Source organism: Pararge aegeria, chromosome 10 (assembly GCF_905163445.1).
Source record: "Pararge aegeria chromosome 10, ilParAegt1.1, whole genome shotgun sequence".
NCBI classification, from domain to species: Eukaryota; Metazoa; Arthropoda; class Insecta; order Lepidoptera; family Nymphalidae; genus Pararge; species Pararge aegeria.
In genome coordinates this window covers 3714937-3740718 of record NC_053189.1, presented here as the reverse complement: position 1 = coordinate 3740718, position 25782 = coordinate 3714937, and the positions used below count along the sequence as shown (strand labels likewise).

General features: G+C 35.0%; 2 protein-coding genes across 4 annotated transcripts in view; one reads left to right on the top strand and one right to left on the bottom strand.

The window, feature by feature from the left end:
• The window catches only part of LOC120626774 (glucose transporter type 1-like), a 31982-nt gene extending 9948 nt beyond the window's left edge, over positions 1–22034 (bottom strand). Inside the window, exons 1-2 of one of the 3 annotated variants that reach the window (XM_039894464.1) lie at positions 21774–22034; positions 20691–20829 (exon numbers count right to left, since the gene is read on the bottom strand). In XM_039894464.1, the coding sequence (XP_039750398.1) occupies positions 20691–20730 (40 nt within the window). In that variant the 5' untranslated portion in view covers positions 20731–20829; positions 21774–22034. Of the gene's footprint in view, positions 1–5613; positions 5635–5761; positions 5874–20690; positions 20830–21773 lie in introns of those variants that run through there. The other 2 variants (XM_039894465.1, XM_039894466.1) reach the window with 2 other exon arrangements.
• A 690-nt stretch (positions 22035–22724) lies between these two features.
• LOC120626773 (HCLS1-associated protein X-1-like) lies at positions 22725–25206 on the top strand. The gene is made up of 2 exons (XM_039894463.1): positions 22725–23063; positions 23596–25206. Exons 1-2 carry the CDS (start codon positions 22872–22874, stop codon positions 24106–24108), a joined length of 705 nt encoding a protein of 234 aa, XP_039750397.1. The 5' UTR covers positions 22725–22871; the 3' UTR covers positions 24109–25206.
• The last annotated feature ends 576 nt before the right edge of the window (positions 25207–25782 follow it).

Below are 25782 nucleotides of genomic sequence, written 5' to 3'. Positions count from 1 at the left end.
GTGGCCCAAGGATTGATCCTTGTGGAACACCAGATGTTGTCATAACCACTTTAGAGGCATGACCATTAATAACTACTTTTTGAGAGCGAGCGGTTTATTATGTACCATTTAAATTACTTTTACTTTTAGAACATAAAACCACCGCGCTGTTCCAATGTGGGTTTGTGGGCTGTAACGACTACTATCGCACGTTAGTGATAATAACCGGGAAGGACGATTTAACGTGCTCCCCGAGGCACGGGGGTTCGCTGTTTAACTAGGTAACTCCGGGCTGGTACTGAAAAAAAAATCTTTACACACTAAAACTCAATACCTAAGTTTTTGATCCTAGAATCTCGTGATCCCAAGTTGAACATGCTAAGCACTAGTATTTTAAGTAAGTCTAGGAATATTAATTAATATAAACAATAAATGTTTTCACGTCGCGTCGGTTACAAAGCGTTGATAAATCAAATAGAGACCAGACAGACAGTGGTTGACCTCTCGAGCAATAATTACAATACCTACTGATATTGCAACTTAGCACCAGATAAATTCAGAACTGCATGTTTATCTAAATAGATATACGTATTTTAAGCACCTGTTAGCTATGGGTATTAGGATACTTTAGGCTTAGTTGTATGTTTGTAGTAAAATATACTGAACTCACTTATTAATTCCAGTTACAATGCCGCAGACAGATTTGAGAAATATTTTGATTCTGTATTGCTTTATTTTTTTTATAATTCTAATTTTTAAATATTATTTTATTTAATTTCATTTTAATTTAATTCAATTGTTTTTTTTTGGACACTGGTTTTATTTGGGCATAATTTTATATCATGAAATTTGTAAAATGTTTTATTAATGTTATTATATATATAATTAGACTTATTTTTTTTTTATTCCAATACTAGCCCTCGACTGCAATCTCATCTGGTGTTAATAACGATGCAGTATTAAGATGGTAACAGGCTAATCTGTAATGAATAAACCCAACACCTAATAGGTTTGTACGCGCCATTGCATCGTACCGGAACGAAAAATCTAAATTATTATTCTCATATTGACCATGTCTGGGATCGAATTAGAATTAAAAAATGTTTTATTCATGTAGACCTTAACACAGGCACTTAGGAAGCGTTCATACATTTAACATGTTAACACTAATGTTAGTGATGCTGATAGCTACATTCTTTAACTTAAAACTAAGGCTAGGATCGAACCCGGGACCTCCCAGTTAAACCCACAGCGCCAGGGAGGTGGATTAGAACGTCATTACTATAGGCACCTAAAGGTATTGACATACTTGATACTTCAGATACCTACTTGTGTTGTGTCTTGACATAGTAGATACTGTAACCACCTTACCCGTGGTAATGTAATCAATACCACCTACATATGTAACGTATTTATATATATATAAATTGTACAGGTGGCATGAAAAAATGATAGGCATTTTTACCGTGAACGTATGAGCAATTATTTATAAAAATAAGGGCACTAACCTTATATTTACGAAAGAAAAACTACGCTACCGAGCTACAATTTGAGATAAGGGAAATCTAGTTTAATTTTACATAAATGACGGTCGTGACTGTCGATTTGCACGCGATCCTGCTTTCTGAGTCGAAGGCCGTAGTTCGATTCCCACAACCGGAAAATGTTTGTCTGATGAACATGAATGTTTTTCAATGTCTGGGGGTTTATATGTATTTTATAAGTATTTATGTTATATATTCATAAAATTATTCAACAGTCATCTTAGTACCCATAACACAAGCTACGCTTACTTTGGGGACGATATGGCAATGTTTTTATAGTCGTGGTATATTTATATGTATTTAAAATATTGTGCTGTAGCACATTTTGGTAATCAAAACCGGGACCGATGGATTAACGTGCCCTCAGAGGGTCGACACCGAAATTTCCCAACTCCCAACACCTTAGAATTCTTGGCCCGTCCCGGGAGTCCAACCAACGACCTTGAGACCCGTAGTTTACAATGCCATATATCTATTTTTTTCTGACAACTTGCCAACCGATAGTCGATAGCGATCTTCCCAAATAAATAATATGACAGCGCCGCTTACATATCTACCTACTCTTCGCTAATTTAGTGTACAGATAACAGGTAGCTACCGGTTAGCAACTGCCACAGAATTTACGGAATACGGGGGCGGGTGACGTAAGAAATCCGGAGCCCATGGGGGCAACCACAAATCCCAGTCTACAACACACGTAAAAATATTCCAGACCCTGAACTTTTTATTAGTCAGCTTATCAATTGGCTTATTAATAATGCACATAAACAATCAACAGTTGAAAATGAAGTCGTCGTACCCGCGCGGCAAACGTAAAAACAAGTGCCGAGGTCACCGCAACTACGAGCTGGGGACTTGACCGAAAAACAATTAGGTGGGACCTTGTCGAACTAAAGATTTACTGATTTAGGGATAGGACACGGCAAAAAAAGAGTGTTATACATTTTTAGTTGACGTAACTTTTCATAACATTAATGAATTTTATAATTACTTTAAGTATGACATTTAATGTACTAGTTTGAAATAATTAACTTTAGTTTTTAAAATATAATAGTTTGTAATTGTTGCACACTCAGTGGCTGATCCAACCTGACCTGTAATATGCAGTATTCGAAAAAGAAAAATATTTTTTTACAAATTCCCTATCACCAACATCCTCAGAAGGAGTTAGATATAAAGGTTTTGTAAATCTGTAACGGACGAAGAAACGAGCTATGAAGAATTTTCAAGAAAAAGAAGAAGTGAAATGAGAAGTTAAAGCTTATATAGTTTATTTTGTATCATCATTATCAACCCACTACCGGCTCACTAAAGGGTATCTCAGTATAAAAAGGGTGTAGGCCGTTGTCTACGCTGGCCGGAGCCCCTTGAGAAAGTTATAAAGAACTCTTGGGCGTGGAGGTTACTTCACGATTTCTGCATTAATTAAATACGCAAATAACTGTTACAAACTTAGTTGGAAACTAAAATTCTATTATAGCCAGTAATGTTTTAACCTAAAAATCCGTATAAACAAATAAAAGAAACAGATCAGGCTTTTTAGGGGTTATAAGAAATGTGACTGAAAAAAACCTTACGTAGCGTGAAAGTTTTATATAAATAGAAAATATCCAGAAATTAAACACCCCCGATATCGCTTGGAAATAATGCAAAAAATTGCTTTGTGTAAAGACACCTCGACTTTCAATTTTACTGATTGCGAAGACGGTTTAGTTTTTATTTTATTAGAAAAACTTAATGAATAGAAACTACTGTCAGCTTTCAAATACAAGTCATTATTAAAATTTTCTTTAGAACTGGATCATTTATCTTTGATGAGCTAATCTTTTAAACTCTCATAGTCTTTGCTCTTATTTATAACTTTTCGTACTCAGTGTATGGACCCGTTTTTATAACTACAGAATGCCTTGTTGGGTCTAGATTTAATGATCTTAATGATAGAATTCAAAAAGTTGACGTGAACGGAAAGCGGTCTAAAGGGTCATTTGTGAAAATTGGTGTCCCCCAGGGATCTATATTAGTACCTTTCCTATTCCTCATTTACATGAATGACCTTCCTTACCTAGCTGAGGACAATCACGGGATAGTATTGTTTGCTGATGATTCATCATTGATGTTTAAAATTAAACGTCTTAGATTGGAGTCGAAGAAAATTGAATGTCAACGTACTTTTGAAAGCATGTTAAGTCGTCGGTTTACGAGTCGTCACAAAGTTGATCATATCAACCCGCTTTGCTGAAGCGTGTCAATACTGTTGACATTTTATTTCAGAATTATAATCCTTAGTCATTTTAAAAAAATACTGCTATAAGCGATGGTAGTAAACCCGCAGGTGGTAGTTATACGGAGATATAATTAAGAACGAAAAAGATATCGAAATTAAACTTAGTTCCGCTTTCTGTTTTAAAAGTATTTCAATAACCATGATAAATAAAATTAATAATCGGAGTTACTATAATTTACGAAGTGGACAAATTATATATACATACTATTTATGAAAAACCGGTCTTAAATACATATACTCGTAGGTAGCTAGAAAATTCTATTTTGCATTAGTAATTTTCATCTAACATTACATATTAACATGTGTAATGTTAGATGCAATTTGAAAGAGAAACGAGTTGGAAACAAGAAACATACATTGCGCAGGTGGTTATAATTTTGTATTGTAATGATGTGAATGAATGAATAAATTATAAAAAAAATAACTCATGGTAGGTATGCCTAATTAGGTCAACTCATGCTTTTATCGTTTCTAAGAATTTTAATGGGTGATTTAAGAAAAAAGAAATAATTTACCTTTAGTTACTAGCACACAGGGGCCCTAGTAGCCCCTTGAAATTTAGTTATCCTAGAACTAGATAGAAGCAGTTCTTATCTGGTGGGTAAAGTTATTAATCCCTTACTAATTAATATAAGAGAGACGAGAAATGCCCAGCAATAGGCTGAGGGTGACGATTATGAGCTACTAGTCAAATTTTCAACTACATACAGTAAAGAGACCTTGGTCTATGGAGTGCACATTAAATCCATCTTTTTGGATTAACAGCCGACCATGAAAATTATCAACTCAACACTGTTGGGCAAAGGTCTTTTGAAGTTGAATTCCAATTCCACGGTCCTGGGCCGTTTCCTTCCAGCGGCGCCCGGCGACTCTTTTGATGTCGGCTGTCCACCTTTTTGAGGTTCGACCAACGAGGTGGACAGATGACATAAACTAATTAACTTCAATTTAATGATTTTCAAGTAAACAATGGTAACAAGGTTACATCGGCGTTTGCGTAAATGTCTGACTACATATGATTTAGCATCTAATACATAATTTAATTGAATACCTAGATCTACCATGAACACAGAACAATCCAGAGATATACCCGTCGTGGTTTTCAATAAAGGAGAGGAGCTTGAGGAAACCTGCATAATAAGTTTCTAGGGTTTCAAGGGTAACCGGTACCTACGTAAGAAAACCTTACTACTAGCTATATAGACCAGTATTTTAGCTTATAAATTTTTTACTACAAGTTCTAAATATTATTTTATTATGATAAAATGTATATTATATATGATAAATTGGTTCAGTCTTTCTGAAGATTACTTCGTAACAATACAAAGGGTAATTTCATTGCGTAAACCAACCTGTAAATGGGTTTAAACGTTTTTCAAAGTTAGGTAGGTACATTTTAATTCCTTGAGTTTTCTTTTAGAGTATCTATATTCTCTAAGGAAGGGTTTCTCTAACATCCATCCCTAGAGGGCTGAAAGTGGGTTCGGAAGTTGCACGAAAGTCATATGTTGTAGTTTGGTTTTAACTCTGCATAGTTCAATAGAATACCTTTAAACGCGTTTTTCAACATTCCTCGAGGGTATCTAAGGGATACAACTGTGTATGGGGATTACGCGTACATTACGCGGCTGAAGTCACGAGCAACAGCTAGTTTACTACTAAATCGAAAAATCGTAAAATACCGGTACTGATTGTAAAAGCGCCTCAAAATTTTTTGCTACATTAAAAAATTGTAAAACTACGATGAGGATTCTAGAAGTTTTTAAAAACGAAAACAAGAATTCTAAAAATAAACCCACTATATACCATGAGTTTTAGTGTTTTACGGCTTTATTGTCACCACATCTACAAAATATTTTCACCGAAATCATTATATTATACAACCTTCTGTAAGAAGGAATAAATATTCTGTTGGCGTTGGAATAAATACAGTCAAAAAATATAAATAACTTACGCGGTAGGTATTAAAAGTTATAACGATTGAAATGTTTTGTATACTTGTAAACACAGCACTAAAAGTTGAACATCTTTGAGAACGGTTGGGAAAACTGCGACGTAGGCAACGGAGCAAAACAGACTGGTTACGGCTGTACTTGCATAAGGCCAACAGCAATGTAGGGTTGTCAATCACGATATTTTATTAGTTGTACTTGATTTTGTTATTACCGTTTTTCCTTATATAATAAACTCATCTTTTTTCATAGCTCATAACTTCTCTTATAATATCAAAGAAACGTAATAACAAATTATTCGTCGACCAAATGTCGGCTATGTTAGTTTATTCGATGTTGGGAGGCTTCGGCTATACGAATCGTACGATGTCGCTTAGAAACCAATTAGGGGTATGGGTACAAACCAAACAGCTTAGCCTGTTACCATCTTACACTGCATCATCACTTACCAGCACATGAGACTGCAGTCAAGGGCTACATTGTTGTGAATTGAAAAAAAAAATCATTTGTATATGTGATTGTTATATAATAAGCTGCCGTTTTTAGTGTATAACTTTTATAAATCCTCACAAATAAACGTGAAATTACGTCGGAACAATTATTGATAGTTTTATCACGCTCTGATGTTCGATAGGTGCTCAGTTGAAGTGTGACAAAACACTATATTTTTTACTGTATAGGCACTTTATCTTTAAGCAAATGGTTGTTGATTTCGCCTTTCACTCAGAAAAAGATCGACGTGTTTTGGCTTGGCGATAGATACAGCTGAATAATGACAGAAACTTTTTTTTTTTTGTATCAGCTGTTTTTAATTTAATGTATATGTTTTAAGTTCTACATTTACAGCTTTTGTATTGTAACAATTTTTTAAGATAGCAATAACGTTTTTGGAAATAATATGGAGCAGTATTAAAAGTAATTCTTTAACTTGATATAAGTTATTGCATTTAAATGATAAACTGAATCAAAAAATCAATAAAAAGACAGAGTTTCTAAATTCAGAAGTTATAAACCTCGGGCAGAATCCGAAATAAACGGATAAACTGACAAACAGACAGATACATGGGCATTACGTTTGTTAAAGAAATCAAAACAAAATTACCTATTGTAAAACCGGGAAACTTAAAATAGAGAAAACCAAAAACGGGATTGATCGCAAAGAGAAATTCAGTGAAAGTTGCTTCCACTGACACAAAGACTGCGTGGTAGAGCGTTTCAATTATAACAATTGACAATAAGCTGATGGCCTTATTGACTGTTGACATGATCTAGTAATCACGAGTTTAGTTTTTTGTTGGCAACTTCTTAGACTAGGCCGCGTTTGACACCCTTGCTTCTGTTATAAATTAAAGAATTTAACTAACACTGTCACCTGACAAAAATATAAATAATGTTAACTCGTCGAATGTTTTAAACTAGGCTGAACTATCAGCCATAAAAATAAAATGTAACCACGTAATTAATCTATTCAGAAATTTGATGAACCCACAAAAGTTATAGATACCAAAGACCAAAAAACTTGGCAATATATGACGATGAGACGATGTCGCGGCAACAGCTAGTGACCTATAAATCAAGAATATTGTAGACGACGTTTTTGACGTCCATTGACTTGATTGGCCTATTGTACCCAATCACCAGAATCATCATCAGCCTTACAAAATATACGGAATAGCCGAGCATCTAGGCTTAGACTGACTGACGCTGCCCTCATTTAGTAGACTCAGTTATATTGTAACGCTTCATCATCGATATCATCCTCAAGCATTGACCCTCCTCTCTTATAAGGTAGTGTCTTTAAGAGCATAGACAAATTCACTTTGTTGCAATGTGGATGGGTGAAGGATGCCCATGATTACAAGTGTTGGGTTCTGTTAAATATGATTTTTAAATCACCGTCATCCCAAATATAACAAGGAGATTTACCGTACCAGTGGCACTACGGACAACGGAAGGTCCCGGCCGACCAAGTACGGACACAAATCCAGGAAAAGAAGCAGAAGATGAAGAAGAATTAGATTTAATACTTTAAACATTTTATTACTTTTAGAATGTAGAACTTGTTACTTTTATTTATTTTCACTAGGTCAAGAAATGTATTAGATTACTAGCTTCTGCCCGCGACTTCGTCTGTGTGGTCTTCAGAATTTGGTCTAAATCTTCGGTCGTTAACAATTTTTAATCCTACATTGGTAGAAACTATTCGAGAGATCGGTTTAGAAAGTACAAGTCCTTTTTCCATAGCATAGGTGACATGCATACCAAATTCAAAAGCTGCCTGCGGCTTAGCTCGTAAACAATTTTCAATTTTCCCTCTGGAACTACTTAAAGAATCGTGATGAAAGGTAGCCTATTTTATTTTCATTTCAAATGCTACATGCATGCCAAATTTCATCAAAATCCGTTCAGCCCTTTTTACGTGATTGAGTGACAAACATCTACACTTTTATATTAAGTAGGATTATATTTTCAATTGGCTAAGTTTACTGAAATCTACCAATCGCGTTGATGCCAGAAAACGTCGACCAATCACAGCCCACAGTGGCGGGGGGTGATTGATCGATGAAAAGGCATCGACGGAGATTACGGGGGCATTTGGGAAGTTAGTTGGAAGGTGGAAGGAAGTATAAACGAAAAGTCCTTGAGTTTGAAATATTAAGTGAAAGCGAAATTACAATTAATTGATAAAGTTCTGTTTCATTCTCACCGATACCATTAAGTGACAATAACCGTGAAAGATAGCTTAAAAGTGCTCTTCGAAGCAAGACTTGACCTCAATTTCCTAACTCCAGGTCGGAACTGAGAATTATTATTATTCGGCATATCATCATCATTTATGATTTTTTTTTGTATGCAAAAATGACGTTCGACAGCTATGATCGCAAGATTTACGCCAGTCGCAAACCTGTTGTGAGATACGTAATCGCCCTGCAGGTGCTCATGATCCATAACTATGGATCATGAGCACCTGCCTGATCAACTGATCAGGCTAACCACTAGACAATGAGGCAGTTGAACGATTAATATAAATTCGCATTCGTTGATGATCGCAGTAGATAATGGAAGGAGCACAGTGGACGATGCAGTCCGTTTTCCGTCATTCCCTAGTCGCCTCATACGACACCTACGGGCACCCACCCAGGAGGGGTTGTAATCAGCTGCATTCTGATCTTCCGTCACCAGACAGCTACATTTATGGATGATTGATGGAGTGATAATAACAAGATCCAACGGGTTGGGTTGCTCACCGAAAAATATTAAATCCAAAGTCATACGATCCTAGCTTGAATCGAAGAAAACCGTCGACATACCAACATTAACATAATGTGAACAATTACTGCAATTTAAAAATATACCTAGACTATAATTTGTGAACTGCCGATAGAAGTGATAACTAAATCTATGTAAATATATACAGTGTACATACAGCTCATGAGAAACGTGCGTTGACGATGACGCGAGTTTCACACTTTTTGATCATTCAAAAAGTGCACATACTATGTACACAGTAATCAGTATACATATAGCTCATCCGTTATCATAGTTCCATGATTTTCGTTGACTCAAAAAGTGACACCTAAAGATTTTTTTACTTCAAAAATGTTGAAAATGTTGTTGTTGCCAACCCTACTGGAGAGCCTTCAAAGCCAAGTCCTCAGAACGCATTCGGGGATCTAACGTAAGCTGATTGCAAATTATATGCTTTACTTACATCCCATCAAATAACTTGTTTGCTAGCAAATATATGCACTTTGAAAATGACTAAAGAAGGGCGAGTGGGAGGGAGGTTCTTACTTTGATTTGATACTTACTCTGATGTCTGACAGGAGAGCCTGTCTTCCTTGAGAAAAAGCCTGTGCCATTGCAATCTAATGGCTGTTGAAAGAATACACTTTTACAGTACTTCATACAAAAATATTACAGAAAATATTAAAACAATACAGCAAGTTAGAAAGAGCATTCAATATGATAGCCGTATCGCTACATAGCAATCACAACCAGACAAGCTAAGTTTTATTTTATTCTACTACAAGTTAGCCCTTGACTGCGATCTCACCTGGTGGTAAGTCATGATGATGTCTAAGATGGTAGCGGGCTAACCTGTCACCCTGTTATTATTAAAGCCATACGTAGGGTATGGCCTAGCCCTAGTCGGTTTCTACGCAACGTCGTGCCCGAACGTTATCTCTTAACGGCACGTCTTTGTCGGTAGGGTTGTAACTAGCCACGGTAGAAGCCTCCCACCAGACCAGATCAGGCCAGAGAAAATTTAGAAATTACAACTCAATTGCCTCAGTCGGAAATTGAATCTGGGAACTTAAAACAAGCGCTCAGCCCTGCGCCAGGGAGGTAGGTCGTCATAAGAGGACATACCTATCATCTAAAGCTATTATGGATATTCTACATAATAGTAGACTGGGTAACATTACTTCATATTGTAATATGAGCTATGATGATTATATGAGATATACATTTATGGAAGGTTTATTTTAGAAGCGCCAGCGACAAATAACATAGCAAAGACGCAACAATTCAAGATTGGAATAAATAAAATCCTTAGACATTGATTTAGAAACTTTAATACTTACGTATTATAATTAAAAAAGACTTATGTAGGTGCCAAGAAGACTGCTTTGTCTACTCTAATCAGCGACTGCCAAATTATTCGTTATACTTATATACTTTACACCAGAGAGATGCCTACTTCAAAAAACGCTTATGCACACGTTTCGCATTTCGCATTCTCAGCTACCCGATTAACAAACCTTGGCAACAAGTGGCCAACTCGTCTTCTTCATACAAAACGAACAATTTGATATCGACAGTTGTCCACTCATCGTAGATTTTGTACGGGGATAACAGCTGGCCACCGCTTAGCAACTGTAGGAAGTTAGTAAATCGGGCCGCAGATGTTTACTTCACAACGAACGATCAAGAAATCAAGTTCCAAAACATGGCGCTGTATGGTTCTTTGTCGACCGTTGCTCTTCAGGTTATGCTAATGAAGTACCTACATGCAGTAAAGAAAATCAATGGCACCGCCTGTATCACGTAGCTAAGCGACCCCTTCTGGTATTCCCAATGACTATACGAGTCAGTGAAGCTAATTCGGTTGTGAACATATTTCGGTAGAAAGATGATGCTTTCAGTGTAAGTTTTCATTCAAAGTAAAATACAACCACGTTTGCGTAAAGATTTACATATGGAGCCATTTTATATGGAGGTACAAACGTCAAAATTTGACAGATTTCCTTTAGATTTTTAGAAACGGTGATAGTGGGAAGACTTGGGGCGGCGGACTTTCCTTTCGTCCTACATATAAATTAAAAAGCCTTTTCAAAAAAATAGTAAAAAGATATGGAAAAATCCATTTAATTAATTTCGAGGCATACATGAAGTAGCATTGACCAATAAAACACGTCGAAATAATAAACCTAACACTTCAAACTATTGTGTCGGCGTTGGACGGCCCCCAGCGAGGTTTTATTTTATATGGAGAAGGAAAATGCTCATGGATACCAATAACTGGCATGCCCGACTTCACCAATAAAAGTGACCTTCGGACTAAAAACCGCCTCCATCCTCCACTGTACTTTCCGGTATTACACTAAGTATTCCATAAGAAAGGCAGCTATTTAATTCAACCCCCAGCGAGGTGGATCGACGACATCAAACTATTCGCTGGGAGCCACTGGAAACAGGTGGCCCAGGACCATGGATTTTGAAATCCGTACAAAAAAACCTGTTTCCAGCAGTGGACGTTAATCGGTCAAAGAGATGTATGATCGCGTCAAAAACAAATTGAATGTATCCTCCTTTGGGAAACCTTAGCACTAACGGCCACAATATAGGAGTATATTATCACTTCACAGTCACGCATTGTTGTTTTAACGACATTATAATAAGTCCATAATTATGCAAAAATAAAACATATCAGTTCATTTATGGTAACAAAAACGTGATTCATAACAGCTACAATAAAACCATCATAGAATGATTCCAAATAGGTATACTTGATAGTTCATGTTTGGGATTGACTGTAGCCACTGACGTCAAAGTGTACTGTAGCTGCTATAACCACCAAAAGGGCTCTAGTAATAATCGATCAGGGTTCTAAAGTAAGATCATAACAGAAAGGCGTAGTCGGTGGCCACCAACCACAACTAGTCGGTGGTCTTTCCAAAATTGCCTACAATTGCGACCGCGTGAAATTACCTACGTCGTTGGAGCTTAATGAATATGTGGTCACACTTTTGTTAAATATAAATTAGATATGAAATCAGGGTTAAAAACTAAGGTACTTACTTGTTTTTAGTTTATAAGTAGCCCAATTTTCTACGATAGTAACATATCAAATCAACGCATTTTTCGAAGAAAATTAAAATTTCTCTGTAGTTCAATTAGTTTTAACTTTTATTTAATTTATTACTTTTTAACGAAGGGTAGAAATCGCTTTTTATCGATGATGCCATGCCACCAATTGTATCTTTCTTTTTTGTTCATAAATATTTCCTGTTTTATTTATTATTTACGTATTGTGTACTACAATTGTGTATATTCATATCAAGGCTGACGTTGAATCAACTTTGAAAATCTTCATCTGTATTATAAATAACTTTGTTACAACATCGCTGAAAATTTTATATTGAAACAGCGTAGGATTGTAGACGTTATTTCGTCATACCAAATACCAATCATCATAATATCGACCTAAATATTAGGACTTTGACGCAAATCTGGACAAAAAGTCGCCTCTCCGGCGCCTCATGAAACGTGAGAGCTATCTCAGCATGAATATAGTATAAGAACGTTTAGTTATGAATGACGTAAGTGCGATATTCGACGCGGAATAGAGCTTCGACAATCGTCCTAATGCAGCAGTCAGGGTGGTCACTTTTATATGGCAGGTCGCAGGTTTTAGGTTTGGGTAAATTTGGGAATAATTTATCGATTTATCAATTATGGTATTTCAACTAAATTACAAAACTGTGATAGCGCATTGGGTAGGAGCTCGTCTTCACTTTCGGGGGGCAGAGTTTGAATCCTAGCTCGCACCTCTAACTTTTTTATGTGAGTTTTAAGTAATTGAAATATCACTTGGTTCAACATTGAGAGTACAACATCGTGAGAGTTGCATGCCTGAAAGTTTTCCATAATGTTCTAAAAGGCGTGTAAAGTACACCAATCCGCACAGGGCCAGCGTGGAGGACTATGCCCTAAACCCTTCTCATTGTGGGAGGAGGACCCGTGCCTTGTAGCGGGCCGGATGGGTCGGCGGACGGCCGGGCCGAGTTGGCCCCCCGAAAGTGAAGCTTTTTGATAGCCCAATGTTCAACCACTGTGCTATCACCGCTTCATTACGGCATATATATCTATAATATGACGTCATGATAAATCGACCGTGACAAGCAAAAAGACGCAAAGAAAAAATATACTCTAATTGAAGAATGATGCGTGTTAAATGAATTTAGTTAATACCTACACGAAAGGTGTCGTTAAATATTAAATAGTTTCGAATTATATTAAAGGTGTATGTTTGTTGGATTGCGTTTTTTACACGCAGCGACGAAGCATTAACATTGGCTTGAAGCGATTAATGTAAAGTTCTACAGTTGGAGAGCTGGTGATTGAAATAAAGGATTTCATACGGGATTTTTATAAAACAATTTGTAGAAAGCGGCATCGATGATAGTTTGATTTATTGTCCCGAAAACACAGAATCGCTTAAAAAAGTTCGCAACAAAATGGTTTATTTCTGGCGCTTTGATTTCACATTTGACAATGTACGTATAATGGAAGGGGAGGTTAACAAAACTACAATCGCACAGAGCCCTATTACGTCCAACCATAAATGCTATTGTAACGTTCATTAAATAAACACAGTCTATTCAGAGTTTTAATCAACTTTCATCAGCGTCCACTTCTCTAACAATTAAGCAATTTAGCATTCCCGGACCATGCCGATTACTACGTCGCCATGCTAGGAATCTAGGGTTCTTTATATTGGTCGAAGTTTAGCAAAAAATACACAATCCGCTAAATTTGACAGAATTAACAACAATTGGTAGTTACAAATTACAATAAGCAAGGAAAAATCTTTTATTTAAAGAAAAATATCCAAGAACATGGCACCAGTGGCGTGCATAGAGGGTTTGCACAGGGTATGCAGATGATATAAAATGAGTTATATTTAGTCAGACTTAAGGGTAGGCTTTTTTATAACTCTCACAATGCCTATCCTTAAGTTTTTTATAACTAGTAGTTTTTTTTCATTTTATGTAATCAGCATACCCTCTACTGTGTGCACTGGGTTTCTTACCAGCGGCTTACTTATAAGCGGTTATTTTAATGCATCAACAACCCCATTAGCGGCCCACGACAGGGTCTTCTCCCAGAATGAGAAGGGTTTAGGCCGCCTACCTGGCCAAGTGCGGTTTGGTAGACTTCAGAGGATGTTGAGATCATTATGGAGAACTCTCAGGTTCCTCACGATATTTTCCTTCGCCGTTTGAAGCAAGTATTAAATTGCTTAAATTAAAAACGCATATAACTACGGAATTGTCAGTGGTGCGTTTCGAGGCTCGAACTGGTCTCCACTAGAGGAAAGCCGAAGCCTTAACTACAACCTTATTAATTATTTTTTCTTTTTATTTATACACACTCACACACTCTTTATTTGTACACCACTATGAAGTTAGGAAAATTTAAAAAAACAATAGAAATACAAAGACAGAAGTAGTAGTTAGTAGCGATCTCTGCCAGGCAACCTTTGGATTAGGACAAGATGAGCGAGAGCGGACAGGTACAATTGAAGGATAATTAAGTAAAACATCCATCCTGGGAGATAAAACATTACGGTTACGGTATTGAGACAAAAAAAAAATCAGGTAATCAAAACTTAAATATTTTTTTTTCAATATGTTGACTCTGCTCGGTGCTTTAACCTGAATTGTGCTGCATTCGAATGTCATGTGAATATCAGACTAATTTCTCTGAATTAACGTGCCTAAGATTGAAAAATGTGACAAATATATATATATATATATCTAATTAAAAAATACAAATTTTAAAACACCTGAGATATCACGATATTTGCAAAATCCAAACACCCTGAAATGCTAGGTCAACTCCTGAGATATGGTAACCCTAGTCTTAGGCTCATTTTGCAATCTCTTTTGACGTGCTAGCACTACACACAAGCCACATCAGTGCGGCTAAAAATTTCAATGCTTCTTGTAACATGGAAACTCGACATTCAATACATCATTGGTTACAGCTTCAAGATCTAATCGATGTAGTAAATGAGTTTTGTATGCCTTTGATCATGAAAATCTGCGATATCCTAACAGGACATTCGCCAAAGGCGGAAGGCTTAAGAAAACATCAAAATCCATTAGAAGGCGATGAGGTACACTTACAACCAATCACCTCCTTCAATTACAAATGCACAAAACGAATACTTAAAAGATTAGCCTGTGTTTAGGCTTTTAGATTGTAAAATACATTTACTTTGACTTTAATTTTAACGCATAACAAATCATATTTTAGTACACAATGTAATTAAATATATACAGAAGGTATATCTACATATATTATAACAATATCTATATATTAAATAGATAATTTAAATATTATTCAAATTTAATAATAATTACTAACGACAAAAAATACAATCCAATTGTTAAAGTGATTATTATAATTGGCCTGATTAAAAATTAAAAAAAATGAATTTTGAGCTTCGAATCACCATAGACATATCATCAGAGGTATCAAGGCATTCCATGTAAAAATGCAACATAATGTAATAGCATTCTGAAGCATTTTGAAGCAGTGATAGCCAAGTGGGCTCGAAATCACTTTCGGGGGGTCCGATTTCGAATCCCAGCACGCAACTCTAACTTTTATAAGTTACTAGCTGTTGCCCGCGACTTCGTCCGCTTATGTTTCGAAAGACATGTGCCTCATAAATGTGGCAGCACTTTATGTATTTCGGATAGCTAAGCCTGGTGTAAAATCGTCAAACACTTTCGTCCCCTCTCCAAAAAGAACTGAGCTTAATTTCGGGATAAAAATCCTATATTACTTGTAATACCTTCAGGAATATGTATGATGTTATAAAAAGTTGCGTGATAATCGGTTTAGTAGTTTTTGCATGAAAGCGTAACTAACAAACTTACATTCACATTTATAATATTATTTATTTTATTATTAAAACGCACATCCCTAATGTGCGTTTTAAGTAATTAAAATATCACTTGTTTCAACGACGAAGGCAAACATCGTGAGGAATCCTGCATTCCTGAGAGTTCTACATAATGTTCTCAAATATGTGTGGAGTCAACCATTCCCCACTGGGCCAACGTGGTTGACTAGCCCTTTCTCATTTTCGGAGGATACCCGTGCGTGCCCTGTAGTGGGTCGGTAATGGGTTGGTATGATGTAAACGCATTCCACATTGCAACAAAAACATGCGAGACTACTATACTGTGCAGCGATAAAAACCAAACAAAGAAGGACTTTAATCTCAATATTTCTTCCTCCCACATATTTTTTCGTACGACTTAACAATAAAGTCTTTTCATAGTAAGAATTTAATATGCACGGCGTGTATTCTCGGGAGGCGGCGTTGGTTGTAGGTATTTATTCCGTCATATTGGAATTTCGAGCTATTCCAGCTGTTATAAAAACTAATATTAAATTATGTCGTTACAAAATTACTTTAAAACGTAATTAAATTTCGGCGAGAACACCCCAGAAAGTTTATAACGAATTTGAAAAAACTCTATAATACGGGCAAAAAAAAATGGTTTTATGACTTTTTGACCACCAAATCCTGAACTTCTACTACTACTACTACAACTTATAAATAAATAAAATCCATTTTACTTTGATGCTTAAGTCGAGGAGTCGAGCAGCTTTGCTAGCACGACTCCTCGAATTCGTAGCAAAACTTGTACTGAGGGTAATTGTGAGGGGTCATTAATGAAACGATAGGCTTAATGAGAAACGTTAGGTAAAAAACGAATTCGAGCATTAATTTTCAACAATGCTAGGAAGTAATAAAGAAGGCGCATCCATTAATTTTATGTGGTTTTCCTTAACATTGCATGTGAATTTGAATGTGCTAGTCATCGAGCCATAAATGTTATAAGTAATCTTTAAATTATTCACCTGTGCAAATAATGTGACATTATTTTCGGCGGCAATAAATATTCGTAAGTAGCTTATAAATAATCATTAACTGACTTCTAAACAAAGCCCAGGTTCTCATTAAATTTCAGTGCGTTGGTTTATTTTTTCTACACACGCAGATTATAACTTTATTTATACTCTTTATTTGTACACCACTCAGAAAAACGAGACAAAAAAAAGAACAAACACATGAAGAATGAAGCTGGATACAAAAGGCGGCCTTATCGCTAAGTAGCGATCTCTGCCAGGCAACCTTAGGATTAGGAAAACTAAAAAGAAAACAAATAGGTGGGGTACACTATTTAGTACATACATACGAATATCTACATACTAATACATAAACCAGACTACACAAATAAAATAAAAAATACTATTGATAAATATAAAAAATAAATATACTAATACATATCTTAATATACCATAAATAATTAAATAGGAGTTTAACTTTAGTAAAGATTTAATGGATTACATCCCAATAAATTACGTTTCGTTAGGTAAAATTGCGTTAGGTACATTTTTTGTCAAGTAATAAAATTTATAACTTTCCCGATTTGAGCCATTCACAACTTTAAGTAACAGCGCCATTTCGTGATACCATAGATTCGCTCGCTCCCTAAATATTTTTTTTTTTACTGGGGACTATCCCAATGGAACTTCGTGAAAAGTTTTGAGACAAAGATAAAAACAAACATAGGTGCCAAACGGAGCTGCAAATTTTCGTACAAAAATCTCGAATCTGTAAAAGGGAATCAGCTGTATCGATTATTATGAAAACAGTAGATATCAAAATCATGTGATAAGCACAAGTAGAAGGTATGGAATCGTTTATCTCCTTCAGTACTTAAAAAATAAAATTTTTTTTTGGTAGTATTTGTGCAGCGGTGTCACCGTTTGTCCCACTCTTTGCTCAGCCATTTTATTTTTGGGGTAGAATTATTTTTCTTAATTCTTTGATAAAATATATTATTTATAATGGTTCTATAATTTTCATAATGAGGATGTTTTATTTTTTCAGCCCTTCTGCCTAATATATTTAAATAGCTAGGTTAGGGCCCGGGCGCCGTGACATATTTCTTATCTTGTAAGTGCGCCGCTGGCTTAAAAAGGTTGGGAACCCCTGTAGTAGATGCAAGTACAATAAATTATATTTTATTGGGAAGCTAAGTACTTGACTTTTCTTAATACATATAAGACTTGTACCTAATATAGTAACAGGTATGACGGAAAATTGTACATAAAATGAAAATGTATTTAAGCGCGTCAAATAGTATGTGAATACTAAGGTACCAATTTGTCGAGGTCATCTTTCTGTCATCACAGTCTCTACTTATATTATAAATGTGAAAGCGGGTTTGTCTGTGTGTGTGTTACCTAAGTTCGGCTCAAACTCTGCATTAAATTTGGAAAGGATTGCTCACGTCCCGGAGACGGACAAACACATGGCGAGAAAATAAAGGGTCCCCACGGGATATATGAACCAATGTTAAGGTGCAGATATAAATCTATTTTAATTACGCATCCTGGATACGGATAAAAAGTATTTTTAAATCAGAGATATTTAAATATATATCTTATCTTATTTTATATCTTCAAACGAGCAATTCTTGTATATATATAATTGGAATCTCGGAATCGGCTCCAACGATTTTCATGTAATTTAGTATACAGGGGGTTTCGGGGCGATAAATCGATATAGCTAGGATTCATTTTTAGAAAATGTCATTTTATTCGTGATTTCCGGTAATAACCGATTTGGTGCAACGAAGTTACTACGCGGGTCAGCTATTAATAATTATACTGCTACATACTAGGAGTTATACGCGGGCGCAGCCACGGGCAAGGCTAGTTGAGTAATAAATTACGCACTAGGGCAATCGCGTGCAACAAAATACATGCACATGCGGATGCTTGCGTGGGTGACAATAACATCACAGAATAATTAAATTTTCTTGAGTGATTCATACAGTCTGAGTACTCTGAAAGAAGTGAAGATAAAGTATTTCTTTGGCAGTCTTTGGGGACTGACGATAGAACGGAAAACTAAATCTATGTACATATTATATACACGGCAGTGTACGCAGATGATGTAAAATGAAGAAAATCTATAGCACGAGTTATAAATACTTAAGGGTAGGCTTTTTATAACTCTTACAATGCCTATGTGCCCGCAGCCCGAGTGTTTTGCCAACTAAGCCACAGTTCTCTTACCACCGATGCCGTAATCATCTTAAGCATTAGGTATTGTCGAAGTAAAAGGTACACTGACCTAGTACCTACCTACCTAGGTACCAATTAAAATATTTTAAGAATACAGTAAATGTAATTTATTTATTTATTTAGGAAGCCAACGTTATATACGATGCCTTAAAATTATTATAAACAAAACAGTAATATTGTGAATTTTACATTGTATACCCCACTTATAGCCTATAGGCTAACTCTGCATGCATCACGAAAAATAGACGTTCTTCAATATACAGAACCTAAAACTAAAGAGATAAATTAAAAAAAAATACAAAAGATACTAGGTACAAACTATAATAAAAATAAAAATAAAATAGGATTACGTAACAAACAGTTTTTTAATTTTGCGTTTATAACTCAGAGCGGAATTGTGAAAAATATCTAAATCAGTTTTTTTAAATGCACAATTGTAGGCTGAGACAATTCTATCAATCGGGGCGGACCTGCCTAGATTCGTTTTTGTGAATGTAGGCCTAAAAGTTTGCTTATTCTTGATATAAGATCTCGCATTATACTTAGGTGCTGCCAATCTTACCCTGTCCGCTAAACTTGAACAATCAATACCACCATTAATAATTTTATGTAAGAAACAAAGATCTATCATGTTTCTGCGATTCGTGAGAGACAGAGTTTTATAATTATTTAATAGGTCATTATAGCTAGTATCTTCATTCAATATTTTATCCTTGGAGCCTAAGTGTCGTAAAAACTTCTTATAATAATAAAAACTAAAACTTCAAAAAAACTTCTATTAAAATAGTAAAAACTTCTAATAGTAATATTTAACATATCCTAACTAATAGTAGGCGCATATGCGTTTGTTTCTTTCCTACACGCACTAACTTAGCAACCATTCAACTTGATTTTTGGTATGGGCTTACCTAGTTGGAAGGACGGAGAGTAGCATAGGTTACTTTTTATCCCGTAATAAGCGTGGACGAAAACGCGAGCATCAGCTCGTTATTAAAAAATACTACTAAACTTAAATATTCCCTGGTCATTTTATAACGAGATTAAATCGATAAAATATTTCGAAAATATTGAACTAAATAATTGAAATACGATTATTGTAATTATTTTACGACTTCCTTGGACGGATTATAAAGATCAATGAAATACTAACAGAATTATTTAAACATTGTTATGAAGTACAAATTAATAGTCTTCACATTCTAAATACTGTGGCATGAACTAACTTCGTTGGTCATTTCATAATAGGTACCGATTACGATTATAATTGGTAAGTACCGTAAAGTAAAGTATCTATTACGATTATAGTAAGATTATAACCTACTCACCTCAGGTGGGTACCTACCTGTTTCGAACATGTTGAACTAACTCGAATGTCAGTGTGTTAACTATTTCGTATGGTACTATTTCGTCATTTTATTCCGATTTTCTAATTACTTGAGACTGATAGTAAAATTCAAAGAAATTTTCAGTAAAATAAATTAAATTAGGTTTTAACAAATTAAATTAAAATAAATAACTAACCTTGCGGCTGTAGCAACGAAGCTGTGTTTTCACTGGCCATTTTATTAGTCTGATTCTAGCTTCAACCTTTCAAGTTGGCTGTGTAGTGGCCAGTCCACAAAATGTTGTTAAAAAACACATGTACAAGGGTTGCCAGGTGCTAGAAAAAAAAATTATAATTTTACGCGTGCACTAAATACCAGTGGCGGATTTGCCCTAAGACCCAGTAGGCCCGAGCATAGGGCGGCCAGATATTAAGGGCGGCAAATCGTATGAAAAAAAACACTGATGGTAAATTTTACTGGACAATTAAGTATCTAGTCTATAACGATGTTGCTGAGAAAGGGGTGGCATATGGCCCGGGGCCTAGAGCGACTAGGACTACAAATCCGCCACTGCTAAATACTATGTTTAAGTACAAACAAAATTTAATAAAACCATGAGGCTAGGTTAAACTCTTAACGAAATCTGCACAGCTAGTCGCGACTTATTACTTATTTCAGCCGGGCCAACTCAATGCGTACTGTACAGACATAAAGCAATAAACGCGGCTCTGGCGGTAATCTGCGTTCAACTTTTAAAACAGTTTTTATAATCTCCAATAAGTTTCTCCGCATACATAGGTACTTCTGCGATAGTCTTTGCAACAAAATATCATTGATTTGCAATTCATATAGCAACCCTACGGTTTAAAGTAACTAATAAATAAACAGGGCATAACGAATCAATTAAAATAACTGCGACGCCGCGCAATGTGAAATAAACATACGACTCATGAATTTATTATCGATGTAAGTAGCAAATACAATCGAAGAGAGCAGTTAACTTAAAGAGCCTATATATTTCAATATAAACAATAATCTATATTTAAATTAATGACTTTTCTTTGGGTGTTTAACTCATCGATTTAAATTGACGTAAAAAAATAGTACACCTCTAACAAGTATTCAAAAGTAAATTTAAATTTAGGTACATACAATAAAAAGCGTAATGTGTAATTATTAATATACCTATTAATGTTTTCATGTCATATTACGGACCCGTAGTATGACATGAAAATCATTGGTCATATTTTAATAGTAAGTAAATAATTTCTAAACATACCTTGGATTTTTTAAAGACGTGAGATTTAATCCAGGTAATGCGGTATAAGACCGCACAGGTTTGTAATTTGTTCCTCTATTGATTCAGCAGTTCTCTCCTTTCAATTGAATTATATTTGAGAATTATAAATACTAATTTTCCGGCCGCAGAAGTTTAATTAACTCACGCAAGTAGAACAGGCACAGAACACAACGAAGTGGAGCCGATTGCGATTATTATATTAATGTGATATGATTGGCTGTACATCTAGTCTCAGCAATAGTCTTGTCTGGACTTTGGTTCACAGATCAAACAATAATTGGTAACATATTGCGAGTTGCGACTCCACAGATTTTTAAAATAATCGATCGCAAGACTCAGAGGCACAGATTAAACCATCTTTTGAAGGACCTATGAGCCAATAAAGAACGGATTAGTTTTCATTTCTACGATAATCTAAATGGGATAAGCAACTAAGTTCTAGTCATAGTAATTATAATTTTTATTTCCAACTTAGTCGCAGATTAATATGATACTATGTGCGTAATGCAAATCTCAAAAATCGATTCATCGTGCTCACTGCTCAATCAAAAATCCTTACATCGTGCTTGAAAAATATGTAGTAAAAATACAATTTATCACAATTTCGTTTCTATTTTTATTTGCATTTTATAATTGTATCGTATTTTTTACAGATACAGATCCAAAGCTTGAATCGCACTGGAGTTGAACGAAACTGCGGTATTGCGGCCTAGTGATTGCCTAAAAGTCTTCATTATATATTTCTAGCTCAGTTCTGGCGATAATTTTTCAATCAATTTTCCACAGAGCTAGTGGTGAGTAACTAGTGAGTAGTGACCAGTGGTACAGTGCAGATTCGTCCATTGTAAACTGCTAAACCCTATTATTTTTTAACCTAAGAACAATGAATATTAACGATAAGTAAAACGTCAAAATTTGATTTTGACTTTGACAATGACGTTTATGTTAACGTTATGCTGAGCTTGGTCTTTGTTGCGCAATTGCAAAAAAGTCAATAAAAGCCCCAACCTACATCTACAGCAAAACATCCAAAATCCAATCTAGTGTTGAAATTCAAACTTTCGAGTGTCCATCGCGATGTCCAGTGTAGTGTTCATGGATCGAATTCGCTCGTTTTTCGGGCTCCGACAAGAGCCGCCTAGGAATGATTTTCGCAACCCGATTTGGGGCTCCGATGATGATGACGACGATGATGAACTGTACGGCAGAAATAAAATGGAGGTGTTCGACCCGCGCGAGATGCAGCGGGAGTTCGTGAGCCACATGCAGGTAGGCTTAGCTTCTGTAATTGGAGGGTACAGTTCGTACAATCATACCGGCTGTTTAATTAGCCTCTGATTCGCGTTCAAATCAGTCTGAAATACCAATCCACTGATGTACCATAGTTTATGCAATGAAAAAAATAATACCTACTTATTGCTGATAAATGGCAGATGATAACATGGATTTCATTCATCCTACTAGAACAAAGCAATAAGATAAACACATAGCGGGATTTATATACTTTATAATTGTATGTATTTATTTATACTCTTTATACTTATATTTACCACTAAGAAAAACGAAAAACATACTATACTTACCACTAAGAAAAACGAAAAAAAAAGTACAAATACTTGAAGAATGCAGCATAATACAAATGTATAATATAATATAATATTGTAGGATATATATAATATTATACACACAAATTCTGAATTAACTCTAACTTAGTCTCAGATTTTAGGAACATCATTTCACATCTGCATAGTTTTTAATAAACAACCTATAAATTACTTATGACCACTTTCTTTATCTGCAGGAAATGTTTAAGAACTTTGGCAGTCTATTTGGAGACATGAAGGTGTTTATGGGTCAGGGCGATATTGGTACCATCACCGAGTTTCCTACCACTGAACAAGAACCAGATCACTTTGACAGCAACCTTATAAGAGGCTACTACTTGAAACCTGGCTACCAGGAACATAAGTATGAACACCTGAAGGAGGACAGCGATTTAGATGGAAAGATTTCCTCCAATGAAATTTCTGGTTTATTGCAACAGAAAGATGGCATTATGGCCCCACAGAATCCGTTTAGTGGCAACCTAGTCCCTGGACGATCTTTCTGTAAGACAATCATAACCACAAGTGTAACAAAACCTGATGGCACAATTGAAACTCGTCGGATTATCAAAAACGGTAATGAAGTTATCGAGGAGACAACCACAACTGAACTTGACTCAAAGAACCCATACAATCCTGGTTTCAACCCTGTTTTACCTACTGACATGATGTTTTCACAACTCTCATCTCTTTTGAGGAATTTCTATTAGAGTAATATTGCAAAATATTACACTTAGTAACATGGATAAAGGTTAAGAAAGTAAGAAAGATGTCAAACAGGATGCCAATTAGGTTGATAGCATTCAAATTAGGTTATTGGTTTTGGACTCACTTTAAGCAAAACACATCCAGAAAAACAGTTTTAAATATTAATATCATAATAGCTTTTACACTTATTATTAGTATAGTCCAAAAAACTTATACGACTCAATGGCAACATCACTGTTATCACACCTGAAATCTCAGTCACTAAAGGTTGTACTCAATGGCAACATAGCTGTTATTGCTCCTGAAATCTCAGTAACTTGGTGGCCACTTGACCTTTACATATGGCAACAATTAGTTTCAATGCTAGACTCTGGGCCTGATAAGTTTGTCATACTATAAAAAGAACAATATCCGATCTATGTATTGGGCAATATATACTATTACATAAACACTGTAACTGTACTGCACCTGGTTATTTTACAGAATGATCTATTATGAATATATTAATTTAACGAGTTTCCATTTATTATATTATTTAATATTAAACTAGTTCAGTCAGACTAGTTCTTATACATTATTAAAATTAATTTAATATTAATTATTTAAATTAATACTACTCCAACAATGTTGATGCGATGCTTTATATTTGTCATACACACATGAATTACTTTACCTTTTCGAAAATCTTTATTTGCAAAAGACCTTTCTATATTTCCTTTAGCCCATGCTTACATCTGTATAAACAAATGTTACTATAAAGCTTTGGTCCAGTCTCACGAAATCAGTGCCAACAATCAGTTGACAAACTGTTGGAAGAATATGAGATAGGACACCTTTGAAAATCGTCACTACATTGTGTTTCATTGTGAAGATTCATAGTAATGTTTGTATACTCAAAAAATGTTAGATTTCTAAGACGCTAATTTATCTTTGATGTGATAGGTAGTTTTAAAGAGTGAATTATTTTTTTCTAAATTATTGTGTAGAAGTAATACATAGTATTTTTCCCTTTTTCCTTTTGGTATATTACAATCATATACTTAATATATTCTGGATAGATAGATTTTAGGGTTTAATTAAACATTTTTCTCTTTAACTATGTTTAACTATACCTTTTTAAATATTTTGGTTTATAAAGTATTTTACAATTACTGAAATAATTTATATTTCAGTCATTGTAAAATATAGAAAGTTTTAATTTTGTTTAACTTTCTAGAAATTTAATATGTAGATGTAGAAGATAACTGACTATCCTTATTCAACTATAAAACCTATAATCCAGGTAGATATAATCATAATGATATCATAATCCTACTATGTACTTTTAATAAATTTTTTCTGATAATAAATACACTCATTGCAAACATTGTATTTCTTTATTTTTCCTTTAATAGTAAATACCTTATATAGTTTAGCAAAATAAAAAGCACACCTTTGTAGATTTAACTTGAAATAAAAAAAAATATTTTAATAAATTATACTCAGTCAAGATTAACATGAATTCAGAAACTTATTCTTACCATAAATATACCTATCTGATTATTAAATGCAGTAATAAATAGTTTGTTTCTAAATCAAATCAAATGTGGTGTGCACAGGGGAGTACCATTAGGTCACCTATACTACATTTTCTATGGCAAAGGGAAACAAGTTAATGCAAGCAATTTAATTGTTAT